The following is a 21,350-nucleotide window of genomic DNA, read 5'->3' on the forward strand; positions in this document are numbered from 1 at the left end:
GCTCCTATGCCCGATCGTCCGAGGATGGCGGTCCGTGGATACAGTATGTGTGCAGAGGGGCTCTGAGCTTGCCTCTCCGTGGGAAAAAATGGAAGCCTTCTTGGAGGGTTGGATGGTTGAATCCCACAGGTCCGAAGCATCCAGTCTGCAAGGTTTAGGAGAGTAGTCGTCTAAATTCTCGAAAAATTATCTGAAGCATCAAGACGGCCCCGCTGACTGCACCGCGCATGCGTCTGTACTAGGGATCGGCCGATTATCGGTATGGCCGATATTATCGGCCGATAATCACGATTTTGGGCATTATCGGTATCGGCAATTACCTTGCCGATAATGCCCCACCCCCCGCACCGCCTCCACCGCACCGCAACCCCCCCCCCCCCCCGATCCGCCACCCCGCACCGCGACCGCCCCCCCGTAGTGCTAGGCGGTATACCGGTATGGATTTTTGCCCATACCACAATACCGGTCGGGCCCCCTCCCCCACCCTCCGAGTCAATAAAAAAAAATTTAAACTTACCCGTAATGGGGTGGTCCGGGCCATCCATCCTGTAGTGTCTGGCGGCATTCCGGGTGGAGGGTGCACCGGTCCAGGCTGTCCTTCTTCCCCGGGGGTCCTCTTCTCCACTCCGGGCAGGCTCCGGCCTAGTACGCTGCATAGACGCCGCTACGCCGTGACGTCAGGTGCGTCGCTGCGCACGGGCGTCACTGCGCAGCGGCGTCTATGCAGCGTACTAGGCCGGAGCCTGTCCGGAGTGGAGAAGAGGACCCCCCGGAGAAGAAGGACAGCCCGGACCGGTGCACACTCCACCCGAAATGCTGCCGGACACTACAGGAAGGAAGGATGGATGGCCCGGACCACCCTGGCAGGTAGGGGAGAGAAGCGGGTGGTGGTGGTGGCGGCGGCCTATGGCACCGCAAAAGCCACTGCAGTGCATTGATTTAAAGCGCCCGCTTTAAATCAATGCTCTGCAGCGGTGTCGAGGGGGATAAATAGCCGATAACTTATACCGGAATATCGGTATAAGTTATCGGCTATCGGCCCTAACCTCCACCGATTATCGGTATTGGTATCGGCCCTAAAAAAACGATATCGGTCGATCCCTAGTCTGTACCACAGGGCGATAAACGGCTAGCGCGCAGGAGCCGAGGACGGAGTCCTCGGCTCCTGCGCGCTAGTCGTTTATCGCCCTGTGGTACAGACGCATGCGCGGTGCAGTCAGCAGGTCGGTCTTTGTTCGGTGAGAGCTCTGGTGCTTGGACCTTCCCAGTGACCATCATTGATGCTTCAGATTATTTCGAGAACTTAGACTACTACTCTCCTAAACCTTGCGGACTGGACACTTCAGACCTCTGCAACACCTGTGGGATTCAACCATCCAACCCTCCAAGGCAGCTTCCATTTTTTTCCCATGGAGAGACAAGCTCGGATACCTCTTTACCCAATGGACATTGGCACTTGTGTGGTTGAAGCTCGTGGGACACCTTTAGGGTGCGGTACATTTGTAATTAAGTTGATACATTTCCAAAACAATCGGGTGGATTATTATACATTTCCTAACTTACAAATCATTAGCAGCAGAAATGTAAAAAAAAAGAGCAGAATAAGCAAAATAACATTATTAAAATCCCATCGCGTTGGCTTGAAATTCAATTCCTTCTTCTTGCGGTAAAGCAAACAAAAGTCTATTAGTTTGGCCGGGACGTTTATGCTTGAAACCGGAGCTGGCATTAGGGGCCGCACATACACTTTGCGCTGTAACTGGACGCCGCGCTGCTTTTTTTTTTTCTTACCAAGAGTGTTAATGTAGACACCCACTTTCTTGCTTTTCGATCCATGCGTGGAATTTGTGGTGGCGATGGGTCTAATGGGGCCTCGTTGTTGAGTGACACATTTGTCTAAGACACCATCTCCTTAAGTGAAGTGTCTGTCAAGTATTCTTTAACGTCAGCGACATCGGCACTTACACACATTGGCGCTTAGTCCTGATGGATCTGTGGTCACGTTCCCGGGTGAGTGCTGGAAAATTAGTAAAAGTTTACAAATGCCTCAGATACTGAACTCTTATCCCGTGGGGGGCGGATGGGTAAATCAGATTAAATAGTCTCTAACCTTTCAACAGTCTTTTCAGGATGGGCTGTCCTGTGTGTTCATCTACTTCTTGCCTTTATATAACTTGTAAATGACATTTTTCACCAGTTTTCACCCTTCTGTAGGCTCCATCTCTTATAATCCGTTAAAGGGGTACTTCGGTGGAAAACTTTTTTTTTTTTTTTTTAATCAACTGGTGCCAGAAAGTAGTAGTCCAGTGGTGACCCAGTGGTGAACAACTTATCCCCTATCCTAAGGATAGGGGATAAGTTGCAGATCGCGGGGGGTCCGACCCCTGGGGCCCCCTGTGATCTCCTGTACGGAGCCCCGACAGCCCGCGGGAAGGGGGCGTGTCGACCTCCGCACGAAGCGGCGGCCAACACGCCCCCTCAATACAACTCTATGGCAGAGCCGAAGCGCTGCCTTCAGCAATCTCCGGCTCTGCCATAGAGATGTATTGAGGGGGCATGTCAGCCGCCGCTTCGTGCGGGGGTCAACACCTGCTATCTGGCTGGAGAGCCGGGGCCCCGTACAGAGAGATCGCAGGGGGCCTCAGCGGTCGGACCCCCCGTGATCTCAAACTTATCCCCTATCCTTACTGCTCTGGACATTTTTTTAAATCAACTGGTGCCAGAAAGTTAAACAGATTTGTAAATTACTTCTATTAAAAAAATCTTAATCCTTCCAGTACTTATTAGCTGCTGTATACTACAGAGGAAATTATTTTCTCTTTAGAGCTCTCTGCTGACATCATGACCACAGTGCTCTCTGCAGACATCATAAGCACAGTGCTCTCTGCTGACATCTCTGTCCATTTTAGGAACTGTCCAGAGCAGCATATATGTTTGCTATGGGGATTTCCTTTTACCCTGGACAGTTCTTAAAATGGACAGAGATGTCAGCAGAAAGCACTGTGCTTGTGATGTCAGCAGAGAGCACTGTGGTCATGATGTCAGCAGAGAGCTCTGTGTTCCAAAAAGAAGAGAATTTCCTCTGTAGTATTCAGTAGCTAATAAGTACTGGAAGGTTTAAGATTTTTTTAATAGAACTAATTTACAAATACGTTTAACTTTCTGGCACCAGTTGATTAAAAAAATGTCCAGAGCAGAAGCAAATCCCTATAGCAAACCTCTCCTGCCCTGGACAGTTCCTGACATGGACAGAGGTGTCAGCAGAGAGCACTGTGGTCAGACCGGAAAGAACTCCAGAAAGAAATACAACTTCTTCTGTAGTATACAGCAGCTGATAAGTACTGAAAGGATTAAGATTTTTAATTAGAATTTACAAATCTGTTTAACTTTCTGGCACCAGTTGATTTAAATAAAAAAAAAATTTCCACCGGAGTACCCCTTTAAAGGGGTACTCCGCTGCTCAGCATTTGGAACAAACTGTTCCGAACGCTGGAGACGGGGCCGGGAGCTGGTGACGTCATAGCCCCCCCCCCCCATGATGTCACGCCCGCCCCCTCAATGCAAGTCTATGGGAGGGGGCGTGACTGCTGCCACACCCCCTCCCATAGACTTGCATTGAGGAGGCGGGGCGTGATGGCATGAGGGGGCGGAGTTATGACGTCACAAACTCCCGGCACCAGCTCCAGCATTTGGAACAGTTTGTTCCAAATGCTGAGCAGCGTTTTTTTAAATCAACTGGTGCCAGAAAGTTAAACAGGTTTGTAAATTCTATTTAAAAATCTTAATCCTTTCAGTACTTATCAGCTGCTGTATACTACAGAGGAAGTTGTATTTCTTTCTGGAGTTCTTGCCGGTCTGACCACAGTGCTTTCTGCTGACACCTCTGTCCATGTCAGGAACTGTCTGGATCAGGATAGGATTGCTATGGGGATTTGCTCCTACTCTGGACAGTTCCTGACATGGACAGAGGTGTCAGCAGAGAGCACTGTGGTCAGACAGAAAATAAATTCACAAAGAAAAGAACTTCGTCCGGAGCTTACAGCGGCTGATAAGTACTGGAAGGATTAAGATTTTTAAATAGAAGTAATTTACAAATCTGTATGACTTTCTGGCACCAGTTGATTTAAAAAGAAAGTTGTTTTCCACCGGAGTACCCCTTTAAACAGATTTGTAAATTACTTCTATTCAAAAATCTTAATCCTTCCAGTACTTATCAGCTGCTGTATGCTCCAGATGAAGTTTTGAATTTTTTTCTGTCTGACCACAGTGCTCTCTGCGGACACCTCTGTCCATGTCAGGAACTGTCCAGAGCAGCATATGTTTGCTATGGGGATCTCTTCCTGCTCTGGACAGTTCCTGACATGGACAGAGATGTCAGCAGAGAGCACTGTGGTCAGACTGGAAACATTTTTCAAAGGAAAAAAACTTCCTCCTGTAGTATACAGCAGCTGATATGTACTGGAAGGATTTTTAAGAAGAAGCAATTTACACTGGAGTACCCCTTTAATCCTGAGCTGGTGCATGTGTGTATCTGCTATGATGTTACAATACACTGCACTCACAGAAGAGAAGATCCCACTTCCCTATATCTCTATTGTACACCTTTAGAAGAGAAGATTCTGTTCCCCTATTTCTCTATAGCAGTGTTTCCCAAGCAGAGTGCCTCCAGCTGTTCCAAAACTACAACTCCCAGCATGCCCGGACAGCCTTTGGCTGTCCGGGCATGCTGGGGGTTGTAGTTTTGCCACAGCTGGAGGCACCCTGCTTGGGAAACACTGCTGTATGGAGGACATTATAAACCTGTAATGAGCAGTGCAAGTATGTTTTGAGCACATGGAGGACATTCTAGACCAGTAATGAGTAGTGTAAGTAAGTTCTGAGCACATGGAGGACATTCTAGACCAGTAATGAGCGGTGCAAGTAAGTTTTGAGCACATGGATGACATTATAGACCAGTAATGAGCAGTGTAAGTTAGTTCTGAGCACATGGAGGACATTATAGACCAGTAATGAGCAGTGCAAGTAAGTTTTGAGCACATGGAGGACATTATAGACCAGTAATGAGTAGTGTAAGTAAGTTCTGAGGACATTATAGACCAGTAATGAGCAGTGTAAGTAAGTTTTGAATTAGGCACTGCAGGGGCAGGCATATAACACTTACTAGAGGTTTCAGCAGCCTGTTTGTGTTTCTCTGACTTACTATGCAGCTAACTCCTCCTCCACATTTCGTAGTGTATTGGCAGCTGTAACCTAATCTGTTAGTGAGATAATTGGTTTCATTAGCCGTTGGGTGTGCATGCAACAGCTGGAGGCACACTGGCTGTGAAACACTGTTCTAGAGCTTTGTCTATTATGGGCCCTGGGATGCTCCCCGTTCCGATAAAGTGTTGCATACAACTCTGCAGACTGTCCACATCCGCAGAACCACTATGCAGGTCCTTTTCTATCTTATATCATCATAAAATATGAGAAAGTAAAGACTCAGCCAGTATTCAGTGTTTGTTTTTATAACCGTGTAATGTAGAAAATGCGCAGTTTAAAGTCCGGGGTCTGTGAGATCACAGATGACTTTAAGAGGAAGAAGTTTTCGAACGATTTTTTTATTACTTTGGTTACATAATCATTTTCATATCTAACAAATTGTTCTTGTCTGGCGTTCGCTCCCTGTAATAAAACCTGGAAGCAGCCGCCGCATTGGAAAAGCCAAAAAGCTGTAGTATTCCAAATATGATGCCCTCATTACACGTGGAGGAGAAACCCTCTGTACTCTCGGGCTCCGTTCACACATCCGAATCTAAACATGATGCGTTTTCCTGTGGCCGATACCTGAATAGGGAAAAGGTTTGTAATTTAGTGTCATTCGTTGTCATTCGGGGCTAATTCTCTGTGTTTTTGTCCCTAATAATTTACATTTTACTCATCTCTGCAGCAGATGAAAGTCTATGTAGAAATTTTCCTTAAAGCATCACAAATCATGGAGATGAGTGCAGGGAAGGAATAGAGAGGACTGTGCAGCTGAAACTGTATGACAACACAGATCACTATGGTCATAGAGATGAGTGCAGGGAGGGGATAGAGAGGACTGTGCGGCTGTAACTGTATGACCACACAGTGCTATGTGATTATAGAGATGAGTGCAGGGAGGGGATAGAGAGGACTGTGCAGCTGAAACTGTATGACCACACAGTTCTATGTGATTATAGAGATGAGTGCAGGGAGGGGATAGAGAGGACTGTGCGGCTGTAACTGTATGACAACACAGATCACTATGGTTATAGAGATGGCTGCAGGGAGGGGATAGAGAGGACTGTGCAGCTGTAACTGTATGACCACACAGTGCTATGTGATTATAGAGATGAGTGCAGGGAGGGGATAGAGAGGACTGTGCAGCTGAAACTGTATGACCACACAGTTCTATGTGATTATAGAGATGAGTGCAGGGAGGGGATAGAGAGGACTGTGCAGCTGTAACTGTATGACCACACAGTTCTATATGATTATAGAGATGAGTGCAGGGAGGGGATAGAGAGGACTGTGCAGCTGTTATTGTATGACCACACAGTTCTCTCTATGATCATAGAGATAAGTGCAGGGAGGGGATAGAGAGGACTGTGCAACTGTAACTATATGACCACACAGTTCTCTATATGATTATAGAGATGGGTGCAGGGAGGAGATACAGAGGACTGCGCAGCTGTAATTATATGACCACACAGTTCTGTATGATTATAGAGATGAGTGCAGGGAGGGGATAGAGAGGACTGTGTAGCTGTACTTATATGACCACACAGTTCTGTATGATTATAGAGATGAGTGCAGGGAGGGGATAGAGAGGACTGTGCAGCTGTAATTATATGACCACACAGTTCTGTATGATCATAGAGATGAGTGCAGGGAGGGGATAGAGAGGACTGTGCAGCTGTAACTGTATGACCACACAGTTCTATATGATTATAGAGATGAGTGCAGGGAGGGGATAGAGAGGACTGTGCAGCTGTTATTGTATGACCACACAGTTCTCTCTATGATCATAGAGATGAGTGCAGGGAGGGGATAGAGGGGACTGTGCAGCTGTAATTATATGACCTCACAGTTCTCTCTATCTCTAAGCTGCATTGTTATTTTGCCATGTACAGAAGCTTATAGAGAACTCTGCCTGGAATATGAGCATCTGAGATTGTACAACAACTTTCCCTAAAGATACAATAAATTGTGAGTTTCCAAGTCTTTGTTGAGTTTGTGAGATCTGTGTTGTCGAGCGCATTCGCCGCGCCCTTGTTTCCGCACGGACTGTTTCATGTTGTGCAGAACAGTTTTTTTTGCTGGATAAATGAAAATGCTTCCAGAAATATGTAGTTTGGTTCCACTCTGTTTCCTTCAGGACATTTCATAATAAAACACTTGATGGACTGAAGTCAAACCTGTCGCCTCGCACATTTGTTATTCTAAATGATGGACCTGGGCTCTGCGCTCCAGATGTACACATTCTGTTCCTTCTCTTAAGTGAACTATTATTCCCTAGAACAGTGGTCTTCAACCTGCGGACCTCCAGATGTTGCAAAACTACAATTCCCAGCATGCCCGGACAGCCAACGGCTGTCCGGGCATGCTGGGAGTTGTAGTTTTGCAACATCTGGAGGTCCGCAGGTTGAAGACCACTGCCCTATAATATCAGGGGTGATTAAAATGCTCTCAGTAGCAAGACGGGTCATACCGTAACCGTAATACTTCTATTAAAAAATCTTAATCCTTTCAGTACTTATGAGCTTCTGAAGTTAAGGTTGTTCTTTTCTGTCTAAGTGCTCTCTGATGACACGTGTCTCGGGAACCGCCCAGTTTAGAAGAGGTTTGCTATGGGGATTTGCTTCTAAACTGGGTGTTTCCCGAGACACGTGTCATCAGAGAGGATTTAGACAGAAAAGAACAACCTTAACTTCAGAAGCTCATAAGTACTGAAAGGATTAAGATTTTATAATAGAAGTAATTTACAAATCTGTTTAACTTTCTGGAGCCAGTCGATATATAAAAAAAAAAAGTTTTTTCCTGGATAACCCCTTTAAAGGGGTACTCCGGTGGAAAACGTTTTATTTTTTATTTTTTAAATGAACTGGTACCAGAAAGTTAAACAGATTTGTAAATGACTTCTATTAAAAAATCTTAATCCTTTCAGTACTTATTAGCAGCTGTATGCTACAGAGGAAATTCTTTTCTTTTTGAATTTCTTTTTTTTGTCTTGTCCACAGTGCTCTCTGCTGACACCTCTGTCCGTGTCAGGAACTGTCCAGAGCAGCATAGGTTTGCTATGGGGATTTTCTCCTGCTCTGGACAGTTCCTGATACGGGCACCAGGTGTCAGCAGAGAACAGTGTGGACAAGACAAAAAAGAAATTCAAAAAGAAAAGAAGTGTCTCTGTTGCATTCAGCTGCTAATAAGTACTGGAAGGGTAAAGATTTTTTTAATAGAAGTAATTTACAAATCTGTTTCTTGCTTTCTGGCACCAGTTGATTTAAAAAAAATTTTTTTCTACCGGAGTACCCCTTTATAGGGGTACTCCGCCCTTAGACGTCTTATCCCCTATCCCTTGGATAAGATGTCTGATTGCGGGTGTCCTGCCGCTGGGGATCACCGCGATCTCGGATGCGGCACCCCGGACATCCAGTGCATGGAGCGAACTTCGTGCCGGATGACTGGCGATGCGGGGCGGTGGCTCAGGACATCACAGCCATGCCCCGCTCGTGATGTCACGACCACACCCCCTCAATGCAAGTCTATGGGAGGGGGCGTGACGGCCGTCATGCCCCCTCCCATAGACTTGCATTGAGGGGGCGTGGCCATGATGTCGCGATTGAGGCGTGGCCGTGACGTCACAAGCCTCAGGCTCGGCACCTGATGCTCTAAATAAACGCCGGGTGCAGCAGGGAGATCGCGGGGGTCCCAAGCTTCAGGACCCCCGCTCAGTTTGGCTTAAAAAACAAAAGAAAAAAATTTGGATTTGCTTTAGCTTTAATAGTTATCTTGTCTTTAATCTTATTTTTTATTCTTATTTAATCTTTTCTTAATTCTTTAATCTTATTTTTTATTCTTATTTAATCTTTTCTTAATTCTTTAATCTTATTTTTTATTCTTATTTAATCTTATCTTAATTCTTTAATCTTATTTTTTATTCTTATTTAATCTTTTCTTAATTCTTTAATCTTATTTTTATTCTTATTTAATCTTATCTTAATTCTTTAATCTTATTTTTTATTCTTATTTAATCTTATCTTAATTCTTTAATCTTATTTTTTATTCTTATTTAATCTTTTCTTAATTCTTTAATCTTATTTTTTTTCTTATTTCGTAGACGTTGGGACCAATTACTGGTTTTGCATAAAGTTTATGATCATAAGATACAATGGTTTCAGCAAAGTGTTCATCCGGGATCCAATAATTATCGTAACTTGAGGGAGCGCTGAATTTTGTTATTTTTGGACCCTAGCATGCTACTCTTTCTGGAGATAAGGGTAATGTGACCCCTTTCACACTATAAAATTCATCCGTTTTAAAGATCCGTTTAATGTTCCGTTATGAAAACCCTTAAAAACGGCCTTGACAAAATCCCATTATAGTCTATGGGATGTTTACATTATCCGTTTTAACCCGTCATAGCCCATTATTAATAATGGACGTTATTTTGTGACGGGCGAAGGTAACGGAAGAAATAGTGCATGCTTTATTTCTTCTGTTACCTTCTCCCATCAGAAAATAACGTCCGTTATTAATAACAGGCAATTACGGGTTAAAACGGGTAATGTAAAAATCCCATAGGCTATAATGGGATTTTGTAACGGCCATTTAACGTCCATTTTTATGGTTTTGTTAACGGATCTTTAAAACGGATGAATTTATAGCTTGAAAGGAGTCTTATGTGTCCTACCACTCTACTACCACTAGGGACAAGATCTCCTAAAACAGCATTTGTAGATGGGCCTCTGGTTTCACCGGTATCCCCAGTCATGTTTCAAGGCTCTTTTATTGGTCAATTGTTGATTTATAGGAAAACTACCCAGCACTTTGTTCTAGATGAGAGCTAATTTGTGTATTTTTCCCATGGAACATTGCCTGCTAATCTCATTACACAGCTGGCTCTCATCACCAGTATCTTCCACCATAGCCAGTGTTTTGGTAAGTGAGACCATCTAAGCCAAGGTCTGGTGGGTCCAGCTGATTGGACATCATTCTGAATTGATATAAGGGAAATCATCTTGTGCTTCATTTTATCGGTGGCCAGTTGCCCACTAGTCCTTGACAAAGCCACTGCTGCGGCGAAACGTCGGATGGGTGCATGTGTCTAAGATTCTAAGTTCATTCTGCCATCGTTCTCAATACTGTAGTGAGTTAGGTATGTACTGCAGCCACACCACTGTATTTGTTCACTGACAGTGATTACAATGAGAAACTAATGGCAGAAGTATTTTAATATTTTTTGAGGCATTAATAGTTACGTTTTTATATTAATTTAGTGGATGGTAAATCAGGATCCTAGTGGTCCCAAATGTGACCAATTGTAAATGAATTGTTAATTGATCCTCCATTCACTTGTTCCTGTTTGTGTGAATAATAAGTAATGAAATATTGGCGCTTGTGTTCGATTTTTAGAGACTCGGTGAAAGGTTATGTTAGGAAACAGGAGACAGACTTGTTTATAAACCAAATGTTTTGCACTGAACACAGTAGACTCCCAAAAATAAACCCCTTACCGAGAATGTGGAGTTGTAGTTTACTTTGGGCCTGGAGCAGGTACACTATCAGGATGACAGATCGCTGTTTAATGTGAAATTGACTTTATAAATAAGCTCTTTGTTTGCTCTTTGATAAGTTCGCACATGCAGGGATCGGCGGTGTCGCAGGGTTGAGTTCAGTTCCTTTACTGTCATTACGCAGGAATAATGATTTGTCTTCAATAATATCAAGATTTTCATAAATATTTTATAAGGGAGTAAATGACCAACTGGTAGCCCAGGGGTCTGATCCTTAGTGTACGTTCCTCAGGGGAGGGTATCAGCTGCTGATAATAATCAGGCATGAGGGCCACTGAATGTCACATGGGCTTCTGTGGAGAGATTAAACAGGTGGTCTCTGTCAGTCTTTGTCCTAGGTATAGGTGGCTATACACATTAGACTAATCATAGGTTGGTCATACTGGTTAATTTCACTGAGGAGTCTGGAGGAGGAGAAGAGGAGTCTGGAGAGAACAGCAGGGTCTGAAGGAGGAGGAGACAGAGGAGTCTGGAGGAGAAGGACAAAAGGAGTCTGGAGGAGGAGAAGGATAGAGGAGTCTGGAGGAGGAGAAGGATAGAGGAGTCTGGAGGAGGACAGAGGAGTCTGGAAGGGAAGGACAGAGGAGTCTGGAGGAGAAGAGGACAGAGGAGTCTGGAGGAGGAGAGGACAGAGGAGTCTGGAGGAGAAGGATAGAGGAGTCTGGAGGAGGAGGAGGACAGAGGAGTCTGGAAGGGAAGGACAGAGGAGTCTGGAGGAGAAGGATAGAGGAGTCTGGAGGAGGAGGAGGACAGGGAAGTCTGGGAGGGAAGGACAGAGGTGTCTGGAGGAGGAGGACAGAGGAGTCTGGAGGAGAAGGACAGGAGTTTGGAGGAGAAGGACAGAGGAGTCTGGAGGAGAAGAGGACAGAGGAGTCTGGAGGAGGAGAGGACAGAGTAGTCTGGAGGAGAAGGATAGAGGAGTCTGGAGGAGGAGGAGGAGGACAGAGGAGTCTGGAAGGGAAGGACAGAGGAGTCTGGAGGAGAAGGATAGAGGAGTCTGGAGGAGGAGGAGGACAGGGAAGTCTGGGAGGGAAGGACTGAGGTGTCTGGAGGAGGAGGACAGAGGAGTCTGGAGGAGAAGGACAGGAGTTTGGAGGAGAAGGACAGAGGAGTCTGGAGGAGAAGAGGACAGAGGAGTCTGGAGGAGGAGAGGACAGAGTAGTCTGGAGGAGAAGGATAGAGGAGTCTGGAGGAGGAGGAGGAGGACAGAGGAGTCTGGAAGGGAAGGACAGAGGAGTCTGGAGGAGAAGGATAGAGGAGTCTGGAGGAGGAGGAGGACAGGGAAGTCTGGGAGGGAAGGACAGAGGTGTCTGGAGGAGGAGGACAGAGGAGTCTGGAGGAGAAGGACAGGAGTTTGGAGGAGAAGGACAGAGGAGTCTGGAGGAGAAGAGGACAGAGGAGTCTGGAGGAGGAGAGGACAGAGTAGTCTGGAGGAGAAGGATAGAGGAGTCTGGAGGAGGAGGAGGAGGACAGAGGAGTCTGGAAGGGAAGGACAGAGGAGTCTGGAGGAGAAGGATAGAGGAGTCTGGAGGAGGAGGAGGACAGGGAAGTCTGGGAGGGAAGGACAGAGGTGTCTGGAGGAGGAGGACAGAGGAGTCTGGAGGAAAAGGACAGAGGAGTTTGGAGGAGAAGGACAGAGGAGTCTGGAGGAGGAGGACAGAGGAGTCTGGAGGAGAAGGACAGAGGAGTCTGGAGGAGGAGGACAGAGGAGTCTGGAGGAGGAGGACAGAGGAGTCTGGAAGTGAAGGACAGAGGAGTCTGGAGGAGAAGGATAGAGGAGTCTGGAGGAGGAGAAGGATAGAGGAGTCTGGAGGAGGACAGAGGAGTCTGGAAGGGAAGGACAGAGGAGTCTGGAGGAGAAGAGGACAGAGGAGTCTGGAGGAGGAGAGGACAGAGGAGTCTGGAGGAGAAGGATAGAGGAGTCTGGAGGAGGAGGAGGACAGAGGAGTCTGGAAGGGAAGGACAGAGGAGTCTGGAGGAGAAGGATAGAGGAGTCTGGAGGAGGAGGAGGACAGGGAAGTCTGGGAGGGAAGGACAGAGGTGTCTGGAGGAGGAGGACAGAGGAGTCTGGAGGAGAAGGACAGGAGTTTGGAGGAGAAGGACAGAGGAGTCTGGAGGAGAAGAGGACAGAGGAGTCTGGAGGAGGAGAGGACAGAGTAGTCTGGAGGAGAAGGATAGAGGAGTCTGGAGGAGGAGGAGGAGGACAGAGGAGTCTGGAAGGGAAGGACAGAGGAGTCTGGAGGAGAAGGATAGAGGAGTCTGGAGGAGGAGGAGGACAGGGAAGTCTGGGAGGGAAGGACAGAGGTGTCTGGAGGAGGAGGACAGAGGAGTCTGGAGGAAAAGGACAGAGGAGTCTGGAGGAGGAGGACAGAGGAGTCTGGAGGAGGAGGACAGAGGAGTCTGGAGGAGAAGGACAGAGGAGTCTGGAGGAGGAGGACAGAGGAGTCTGGAGGAGGAGGACAGAGGAGTCTGGAAGTGAAGGACAGAGGAGTCTGGAGGAGAAGGATAGAGGAGTCTGGAGGAGGAGAAGGATAGAGGAGTCTGGAGGAGGACAGAGGAGTCTGGAAGGGAAGGACAGAGGAGTCTGGAGGAGAAGAGGACAGAGGAGTCTGGAGGAGAAGGATAGAGGAGTCTGGAGGAGGAGGAGGACAGAGGAGTCTGGAAGGGAAGGACAGAGGAGTCTGGAGGAGAAGGATAGAGGAGTCTGGAGGAGGAGGAGGACAGGGAAGTCTGGGAGGGAAGGACAGAGGTGTCTGGAGGAGGAGGACAGAGGAGTCTGGAGGAGAAAGACAGAGGAGTTTGGAGGAGAAGGACAGAGGAGTTTGGAGGAGAAGGACAGAGGAGTCTGGAGGAGAAGAGGACAGAGGAGTCTGGAGGAGGAGAGGACAGAGGAGTCTGGAGGAGAAGGATAGAGGAGTCTGGAGGAGGAGGAGGACAGAGGAGTCTGGAAGGGAAGGACAGAGGAGTCTGGAGGAGAAGGATAGAGGAGTCTGGAGGTGGAGGAGGACAGGGAAGTCTGGGAGGGAAGGACAGAGGTGTCTGGAGGAGGAGGACAGAGGAGTCTGGAGGAGAAGGACAGAGGAGTCTGGAGGAGAAGGACAGAGGAGTTTGGAGGAGGAGGACAGAGGAGTCTGGAGGAGAAGGACAGAGGAGTTTGGAGGAGAAGGACAGAGGAGTCTGGAGGAGGAGGACAGAGGAGTCTGGAGGAGAAGGATAGAGGTATCTGTAGGGGGCATAGTGGTCTGGAGGATGATAGAGTAGTGTCTGGAGGATGATAGAGTAGTGTCTGGAGGATGATAGAGTAGTGTCTGGAGGATGATAGAGTAGTGTCTGGAGGATGATAGAGTAGTGTCTGGAGGATGATAGAGTAGTGTCTGGAGGATGATAGAGTAGTGTCTGGAGGATGATAGAGTAGTGTCTGGAGGATGATAGAGTAGTGTCTGGAGGATGATAGAGTAGTGTCTGGAGGATGATAGAGTAGTGTCTGGAGGATGATAGAGTAGTGTCTGGAGGATGATAGAGTAGTGTCTGGAGGATGATAGAGTAGTGTCTGGAGGATGATAGAGTAGTGTCCGGAGGATGATAGAGTAGTGTCTGGAGGATGATAGAGTAGTGTCTGGAGGATGATAGAGTAGTGTCCGGAGGATGATAGAGTAGTGTCTGGAGGATGATAGAGTAGTGTCTGGAGGATGATAGAGTAGTGTCTGGAGGATGATAGAGTAGTGTCTGGAGGATGATAGAGTAGTGTCTGGAGGATGATAGAGTAGTGTCTGGAGGATGATAGAGTAGTGTCTGGAGGATGATAGAGAAGTGTCCGGAGGATGATAGAGTAGTGTCCGGAGGATGATAGAGTAGTGTCCGGAGGATGATAGAGTAGTGTCCGGAGGATGATAGAGTAGTGTCCGGAGGATGATAGAGTAGTGTCTGGAGGATGATAGAGTAGTGTCTGGAGGATGATAGAGTAGTGTCTGGAGGATGATAGAGTAGTGTCTGGAGGATGATAGAGTAGTGTCTGGAGGATGATAGAGTAGTGTCTGGAGGATGATAGAGTAGTATCTGGAGGATGATAGAGTAGTGTCCGGAGGATGATAGAGTAGTGTCCGGAGGATGATAGAGTAGTGTCCGGAGGATGATAGAGTAGTGTCTGGAGGATGATAGAGTAGTGTCAGGAGGATGATAGAGTAGTGTCCGGAGGATGATAGAGTAGTGTCCGGAGGATGATAGAGTAGTGTCCGGAGGATGATAGAGTAGTGTCCGGAGGATGATAGAGTAGTGTCTGGAGGATGATAGAGTAGTGTCTGGAGGATGATAGAGTAGTGTCTGGAGGATGATAGAGTAGTGTCTGGAGGATGATAGAGTAGTGTCTGGAGGATGATAGAGTAGTGTCTGGAGGATGATAGAGTAGTGTCTGGAGGATGATAGAGTAGTGTCTGGAGGATGATAGAGTAGTGTCTGGAGGATGATAGAGTAGTGTCTGGAGGATGATAGAGTAGTGTCCGGAGGATGATAGAGTAGTGTCTGGAGGATGATAGAGTAGTGTCTGGAGGATGATAGAGTAGTGTCTGGAGGATGATAGAGTAGTGTCTGGAGGATGATAGAGTAGTGTCTGGAGGAGGAGACCAGTTGAGTCTGTAGAGGACATAGAGACCCTGAAGGGTCAGAGGGGATTATCACCCTATAACCTTACTGTGGCCCAACAAGATGTTGCGTTGACCAAAGTATCAGACGTAACGTGGGTGAATGGGGCCTAAAGAAGCCGCTGTGTACAAGTCCTAGAAATCTTACGGTAATTGTATTGAAATGAATTGTGCTGAGGGGACCTCCAAAAATGTGGGGCTCATTCTGTCCAATGTGTCCCTCTTTTATCTTCGATCCAGGAAACCAGACCTAAGGATATAAAATAATAGATTAAAGGGGTACTCCGCTGCCCCAGTGTTTGGAACATTTTGTTCCGAACGCTTGGAGCGGGCGGCAGGTGTCGTGATGTCACGGCCACACCCTCTCGTGACGCCACACCACCTCAATGCAAGTCTATGGGAGGGGGCGTTGCGGCTGCCACACCCCCTCCCATAGACTTGCATTGAGGAGGTGTGGTGTGACATCACAAGGGGTGTGGCCATTACGTCACGACCTCCGCCGCCGGCACCCAGCGATCCAAAAGAACGCTGGGTGCTGCGCAGAGATCGCGAGGGTCCCAGCTGCGGGACTCCCGCGATCAGACATTTTGTCCTCTATCCTTTGGATAAGATGTCTAGGGGCGGAGGAGTACCCCTTTAAATTTATTTGTGATGATTAGAATCTCCAATAGATTTTGGTTTACAATATGGTCCAATAGACCTTTTACCTACATGTCTGCTAATAGTATTAAAGGGGTTATCCAGGAAAAAACTTTTTTTTATATATCAACTGGCTCCAGAAAGTTAAACAGATTTGTAAATTACTTCTATTAAAAAAATCTTAATCCTTTCAGTACTTATGAGCTGCTGAAGTTAAGTTGTTATTTTCTGTCTAAGTGCTCTCTGAGGACTCGTGTCTCGGGAACTTAGAAGAGGTTTGCTATGGGGATTTGCTTGTAAACTGGGGAGTTCCCGAGACAGGTGTCATCAGAGAGCACTTAGACAGAAAAGAACAACTCAACTTCAGCAGCTCATAAGTACTGAAAGGATTAAGATTTTTTAATAGAAGTAATTTACAAATCTGTTTAACTTTCTGGAGCCAGTTGATATATATATAAAAAAAGTTCCCTTTAAGGTGATTTACATAGCGATGTGAAATTCTTGAGGTTTTCCATTGATTTGTACATCTTGTTTTTCTATTCTAATGTTACAGATTATCGGTCGACCACAGTTTTATTCCTTTTCCTGATGTTACATTAAAAAAAGAATAAAGTTTATTTAAATTTCTTCCTCGTCCTTCTAAATCTTGGGAGTTTGGACGCGCTGTACGATTTTGTTTGCGTTCATTTCCTGTCATTTTCCTTGAATGTGTCTTTAGGGTCTTGGGATTTGTCCGTCATGAAGCGGAGAATCCCCCGAACCCCTCCCCTTATCTATACATCAGCCGCGTCCGTGTATTTCCCTATAATTTACCGCAGGGTCTCAGCATGAGGCTCATTCCTTACAACTACAGAAAACATTTTCCCGTTTACGATCTGAGCATTTCCAGACAAATACTTCTCATCCAGTATAAGAATTGGTGCCGTCCACATTGGCGCGGATTGAGCAGCGAGCTCGTGGGATTATTGTGCATTAAAATAATTGAAAAACATGGAACATCATTCCTGCAGCGCGATTATAATAATAATAATAATAATAATAATCCCTTTGTATTTAGATTTCATTCTCTTATGGTCACAATTCTCCCGTTTATATCAAAGATGAACTTTTTTAATTATATGTATATATTGTTGTGTCCTTTACGCTTGTGTTCTACATGGGAAAGGTGCAGAAAGCTGCTGCCAGACTCCTCTGTCCTCCTCTAGACTCCTCTGTCCTCCTACAGACCCCTCTATACTTCTCCAGATTCCTCTGACCCCCTCCTCCAGACTCCTCTGTCCTCCTCCTCCAGACTCCTCTGTCCTCCTCCCTCCAGGCTCCTCTGTCCTCCTCCCTCCAGACCCCTCTGTCCTCCTCCTCCTTCAGACTCCTCTGTCCTCCTCCTCCAGACTCCTCTGTCCTCCTCCTCCAGACCCCTCTGTCCTCCTCCTCCAGACTCCTCTGTCCTTCTCCTCCAGACTCCTCTGTCCTCCTCCAGACTCCTCTGTCCTTCTCCCTCCAGACTCCTCTGTCCTCCTCCTCCAGACTCCTCTGTCCTCCTCCAGACTCCTCTGTCCTCCTCCTCCAGACTCCTCTGTCCTCCTCCTCCAGACTCCTCTTTCCTCCGCCTCCAGACTCCTCTGTCCTCCTCTGTCCTCCTCCTCCAGACTCCTCTGTCCTCCTCCAGACTCCTCTGTCCTCCTCCTCCAGACTCCTCTGTCCTCCTCCAGACTCCTCTGTCCTCCTCCTCCAGACTCCTCTGTCCTCCTCCTCCAGACTCCTCTGTCCTCCTCCTCCAGACCCCTCTGTCCTCCTCCTCCAGACCACTCTGTCCTCCTCCTCCAGACCCCTCTGTCCTCCTCCTCCAGACCCCTCTGTCCTCCTCCTCCAGACACCTCTGTCCTCCTCCTCCAGACTCCTCTGTCCTCCAGGCCCCTCTGTCCTCCTCCTCCAGACTCCTCTGTCCTCCTCCACCAGACTCCTCTGTCCTCCTCCACCAGACTCCTCTGTCCTCCTCCACCAGACTCCTCTTTCCTCCTCCACCAGACCCCTCTGTCCTCCTCCACCAGACTCCTCTGTCCTCCTCCACCAGACTCCTCTGTCCTCCTCCACCAGACTCCTCTGTCCTCCTCCTCCAGACTCCTCTGCCCTCCTTCCTCCAGACTCCTCTGTCCTCCTTCCTCCAGACTCCTCTGTCCTCCTCCTCCAGACTCCTCTGTCCTCCTCCTCCATACTCCTCTGTCCTTCTCCTCCAGACTCCTCTGTCCTCCTCCACCAGACCCCTCTGTCCTCCTCCTCCAGACCCCTCTGTCCTCCTCCTCCAGACCCCTCTGTCCTCCTTCCTCCAGACCCCTCTGTCCTCCTCCTCCAGACCCCTCTGTCCTCCTCCTCCAGACCCCTCTGTCCTCCTCCTCCATACTCCTCTGTCCTCCTTCCTCCAGACTCCTCTGTCCTCCTCCTCCAGACCCCTCTGTCCTCCTCCACCAGACCCCTCTGTCCTCCTCCAGACCCCTCTGTCCTCCTCCCTCAGACTCCTCTGTCCTTCTCCTCCAGACTCCTCTGTCCTTCTCCTCCAGACTCCTCTGTCCTCCTCCAGACTCCTCTGTCCTCCTCCAGACTCCTCTGTCCTCCTTGGGTTGGGGGCAGTAATAGGTTGGTATTAGAATAGTTCTGCTTCCTCTGTAGTCTCTGCCCCATTATATCCCAGTCTGTGAACCGTTTTCCTATATAAACCATTGTATTTATTGTTTCCTCTGACAGGTCCGATCCCTACAGCTCCATGTCTGCTGTCGCCTGTTAATGAATATCACCCCATCCAAGCCTTTCTGGAAACCTACCATGTTATATCAGGCTGCGCAAGTAAAGGAACAATAAGTGAACCCCAAGAGGTTCACATCATAAACCTGAAATGTGTGGAGGGCGACCCCTGTGACGGCAAACACGAGGTACGTGGGATTTACAGCGCAGCGCCATCTGCCCGCCAAAGCCTGACGGGAAAAAACTGTATTATATGCTTGTCTATATAACAGTATATAACAGTATATAGACAGTACAGTATATAACAGTGTATAACAGTATATAACAGTATATAGACAGTACAGTATATAACAGTATATAGACAGTACAGTATATAACAGTGTATAACAGTACAGTATATAACACTATATAGACAATACAGTATATAACAGTATATAGACAGTACAGTATATAACAGTATATAGACAATACAGTATATAACAGTGTATAACAGTATATAACAGTATATAGACAATACAGTATATAACAGTGTATAGACAATACAGTATATTACAGTATATAGACAGTACAGTATATAACAGTATATAGACAATACAGTATATAACAGTATATAGACAATACAGTATATAACAGTATATAGACATTACAGTATATAACAGTATATAACAGTATATAGACAGTACAGTATATAACAGTATATAACAGTATATAGACAGTACAGTATATAACAGTATATAGACATTACAGTATATAACAGTGTATAACAGTATATAGACAGTACAGTATATAACAGTATATAGACAGTACAGTATATAACAGTATATAGACAGTACAGTATAGAACAGTATAGAACAGTATATAGACAGTACAGTATATAACAGTGTATAACAGTATATAACAGTATATAGACAGTACAGTATATAACAGTATATAGACAGTACAGTATATAACAGTATATAGACAATACAGTATATAAGTGTATAGACAATACAGTATATAACAGTATATAGACAGTACAGTATATAACAGTATATAGACAATACAGTATATAACAGTATATAGACAATACAGTATATAACAGTATATAGACATTACAGTATATAACAGTATATAACAGTATATAGACAGTACAGTATATAACAGTGTATAACAGTATATAACAGTATATAGACAGTACAGTATATAACAGTATATAGACATTACAGTATATAACAGTATAAAGACATTACAGTATATAACAGTATATAGACATTACAGTATATAACAGTGTATAGACAGTACAGTATATAGACAATACAGTATATAACAGTGTATAACAGTACAGTATATAACAGTATATAGACATTACAGTATATAACAGTATATAGACATTACAGTATATAACAGTGTATATCAGTACAGTATATAACAGTATATAGACAGTTCAGTATATAACAGTATATAGACATTACAGTATATAACAGTATATAGACAATACAGTATATAACAGTATATAGACATTACAGTATATAACAGTGTATAGACAGTACAGTATATAGACAATATAGTATATAACAGTATAGAACAGTATTATATGCTTGTCTATTGTTTTCCCGCAATACAGAATAGTCTACATGAGGTTGTGTCATAGCCCAACATTACATCACGTCTTCACATAGTTCATATCTGTTATAACTATAGAAATGTATCTATTCCAGATAGATATGAGATAGATAGATAGATATGAGATATATAGATAGATAGATATGAGATATATAGATAGATATGAGAGAGATAGATAGATATGAGAGAGATAGATAGATATGAGATAGATAGATAGATATGAGATAGATAGATAGATATGAGAGAGATAGATATGATATAGATAGATAGATAGATAGATAGATAGATATGAGATATATAGATAGATAGATATGAGAGAGATAGATAGATATGAGAGAGATAGATAGATATGAGAGAGATAGATAGATATGAGATATATAGATAGATAGATATGAGATATATAGATAGATATGAGAGAGATAGATAGATATGAGATAGATAGATAGATAGATAGATATGAGAGAGATAGATAGATATGAGATAGATATGAGATAGATAGATAGATATGAGATAGATAGATAGATAGATAGATATGAGAGAGATAGATAGATATGAGATAGATAGATAGATATGAGATAGATAGATATGATATAGATAGATAGATAGATAGATATGAGATATATAGATAGATAGATATGAGATATATAGATAGATAGATATGAGAGAGATAGATAGATATGAGAGAGATAGATAGATATGAGAGAGATAGATAGATATGAGATAGATAGATAGATAGATAGATATGAGATAGATAGATAGATATGAGATAGATAGATAGATATGAGATAGATAGATAGATATGAGATAGATAGATATGAGATAGATAGAAAGATAGATAGATATGAGATAGATAGATATGAGATAGATAGATATGAGATAGATAGATATGAGATAGAAAGATATGAGATAGATAGAAAGATATAATATAGATAGATAT

At 45.2% G+C, this 21,350-nt stretch overlaps 1 protein-coding gene across 10 annotated transcripts in view; it reads left to right on the top strand.

The window, feature by feature from the left end:
- Nucleotides 1–21,350, top strand: part of TGFBR3 (transforming growth factor beta receptor 3) — a 378,593-nt gene that overhangs the window by 154,097 nt on the left and 203,146 nt on the right. For 9 of the 10 annotated variants that reach the window (XM_056523161.1, XM_056523160.1, XM_056523159.1 and 6 more), the window contains one exon: nt 18,815–18,999. The exons of the other annotated variant lie outside the window; for it this stretch is intronic. In XM_056523161.1, coding sequence (XP_056379136.1) covers nt 18,815–18,999 — 185 coding nt within the window. The remainder of the gene's footprint in view (nt 1–18,814; nt 19,000–21,350) is intronic. 10 annotated transcript variants of the gene reach the window in all.

The sequence above is a fragment of the Hyla sarda genome, chromosome 6, assembly GCF_029499605.1.
Source record: "Hyla sarda isolate aHylSar1 chromosome 6, aHylSar1.hap1, whole genome shotgun sequence".
NCBI classification, from domain to species: Eukaryota; Metazoa; Chordata; class Amphibia; order Anura; family Hylidae; genus Hyla; species Hyla sarda.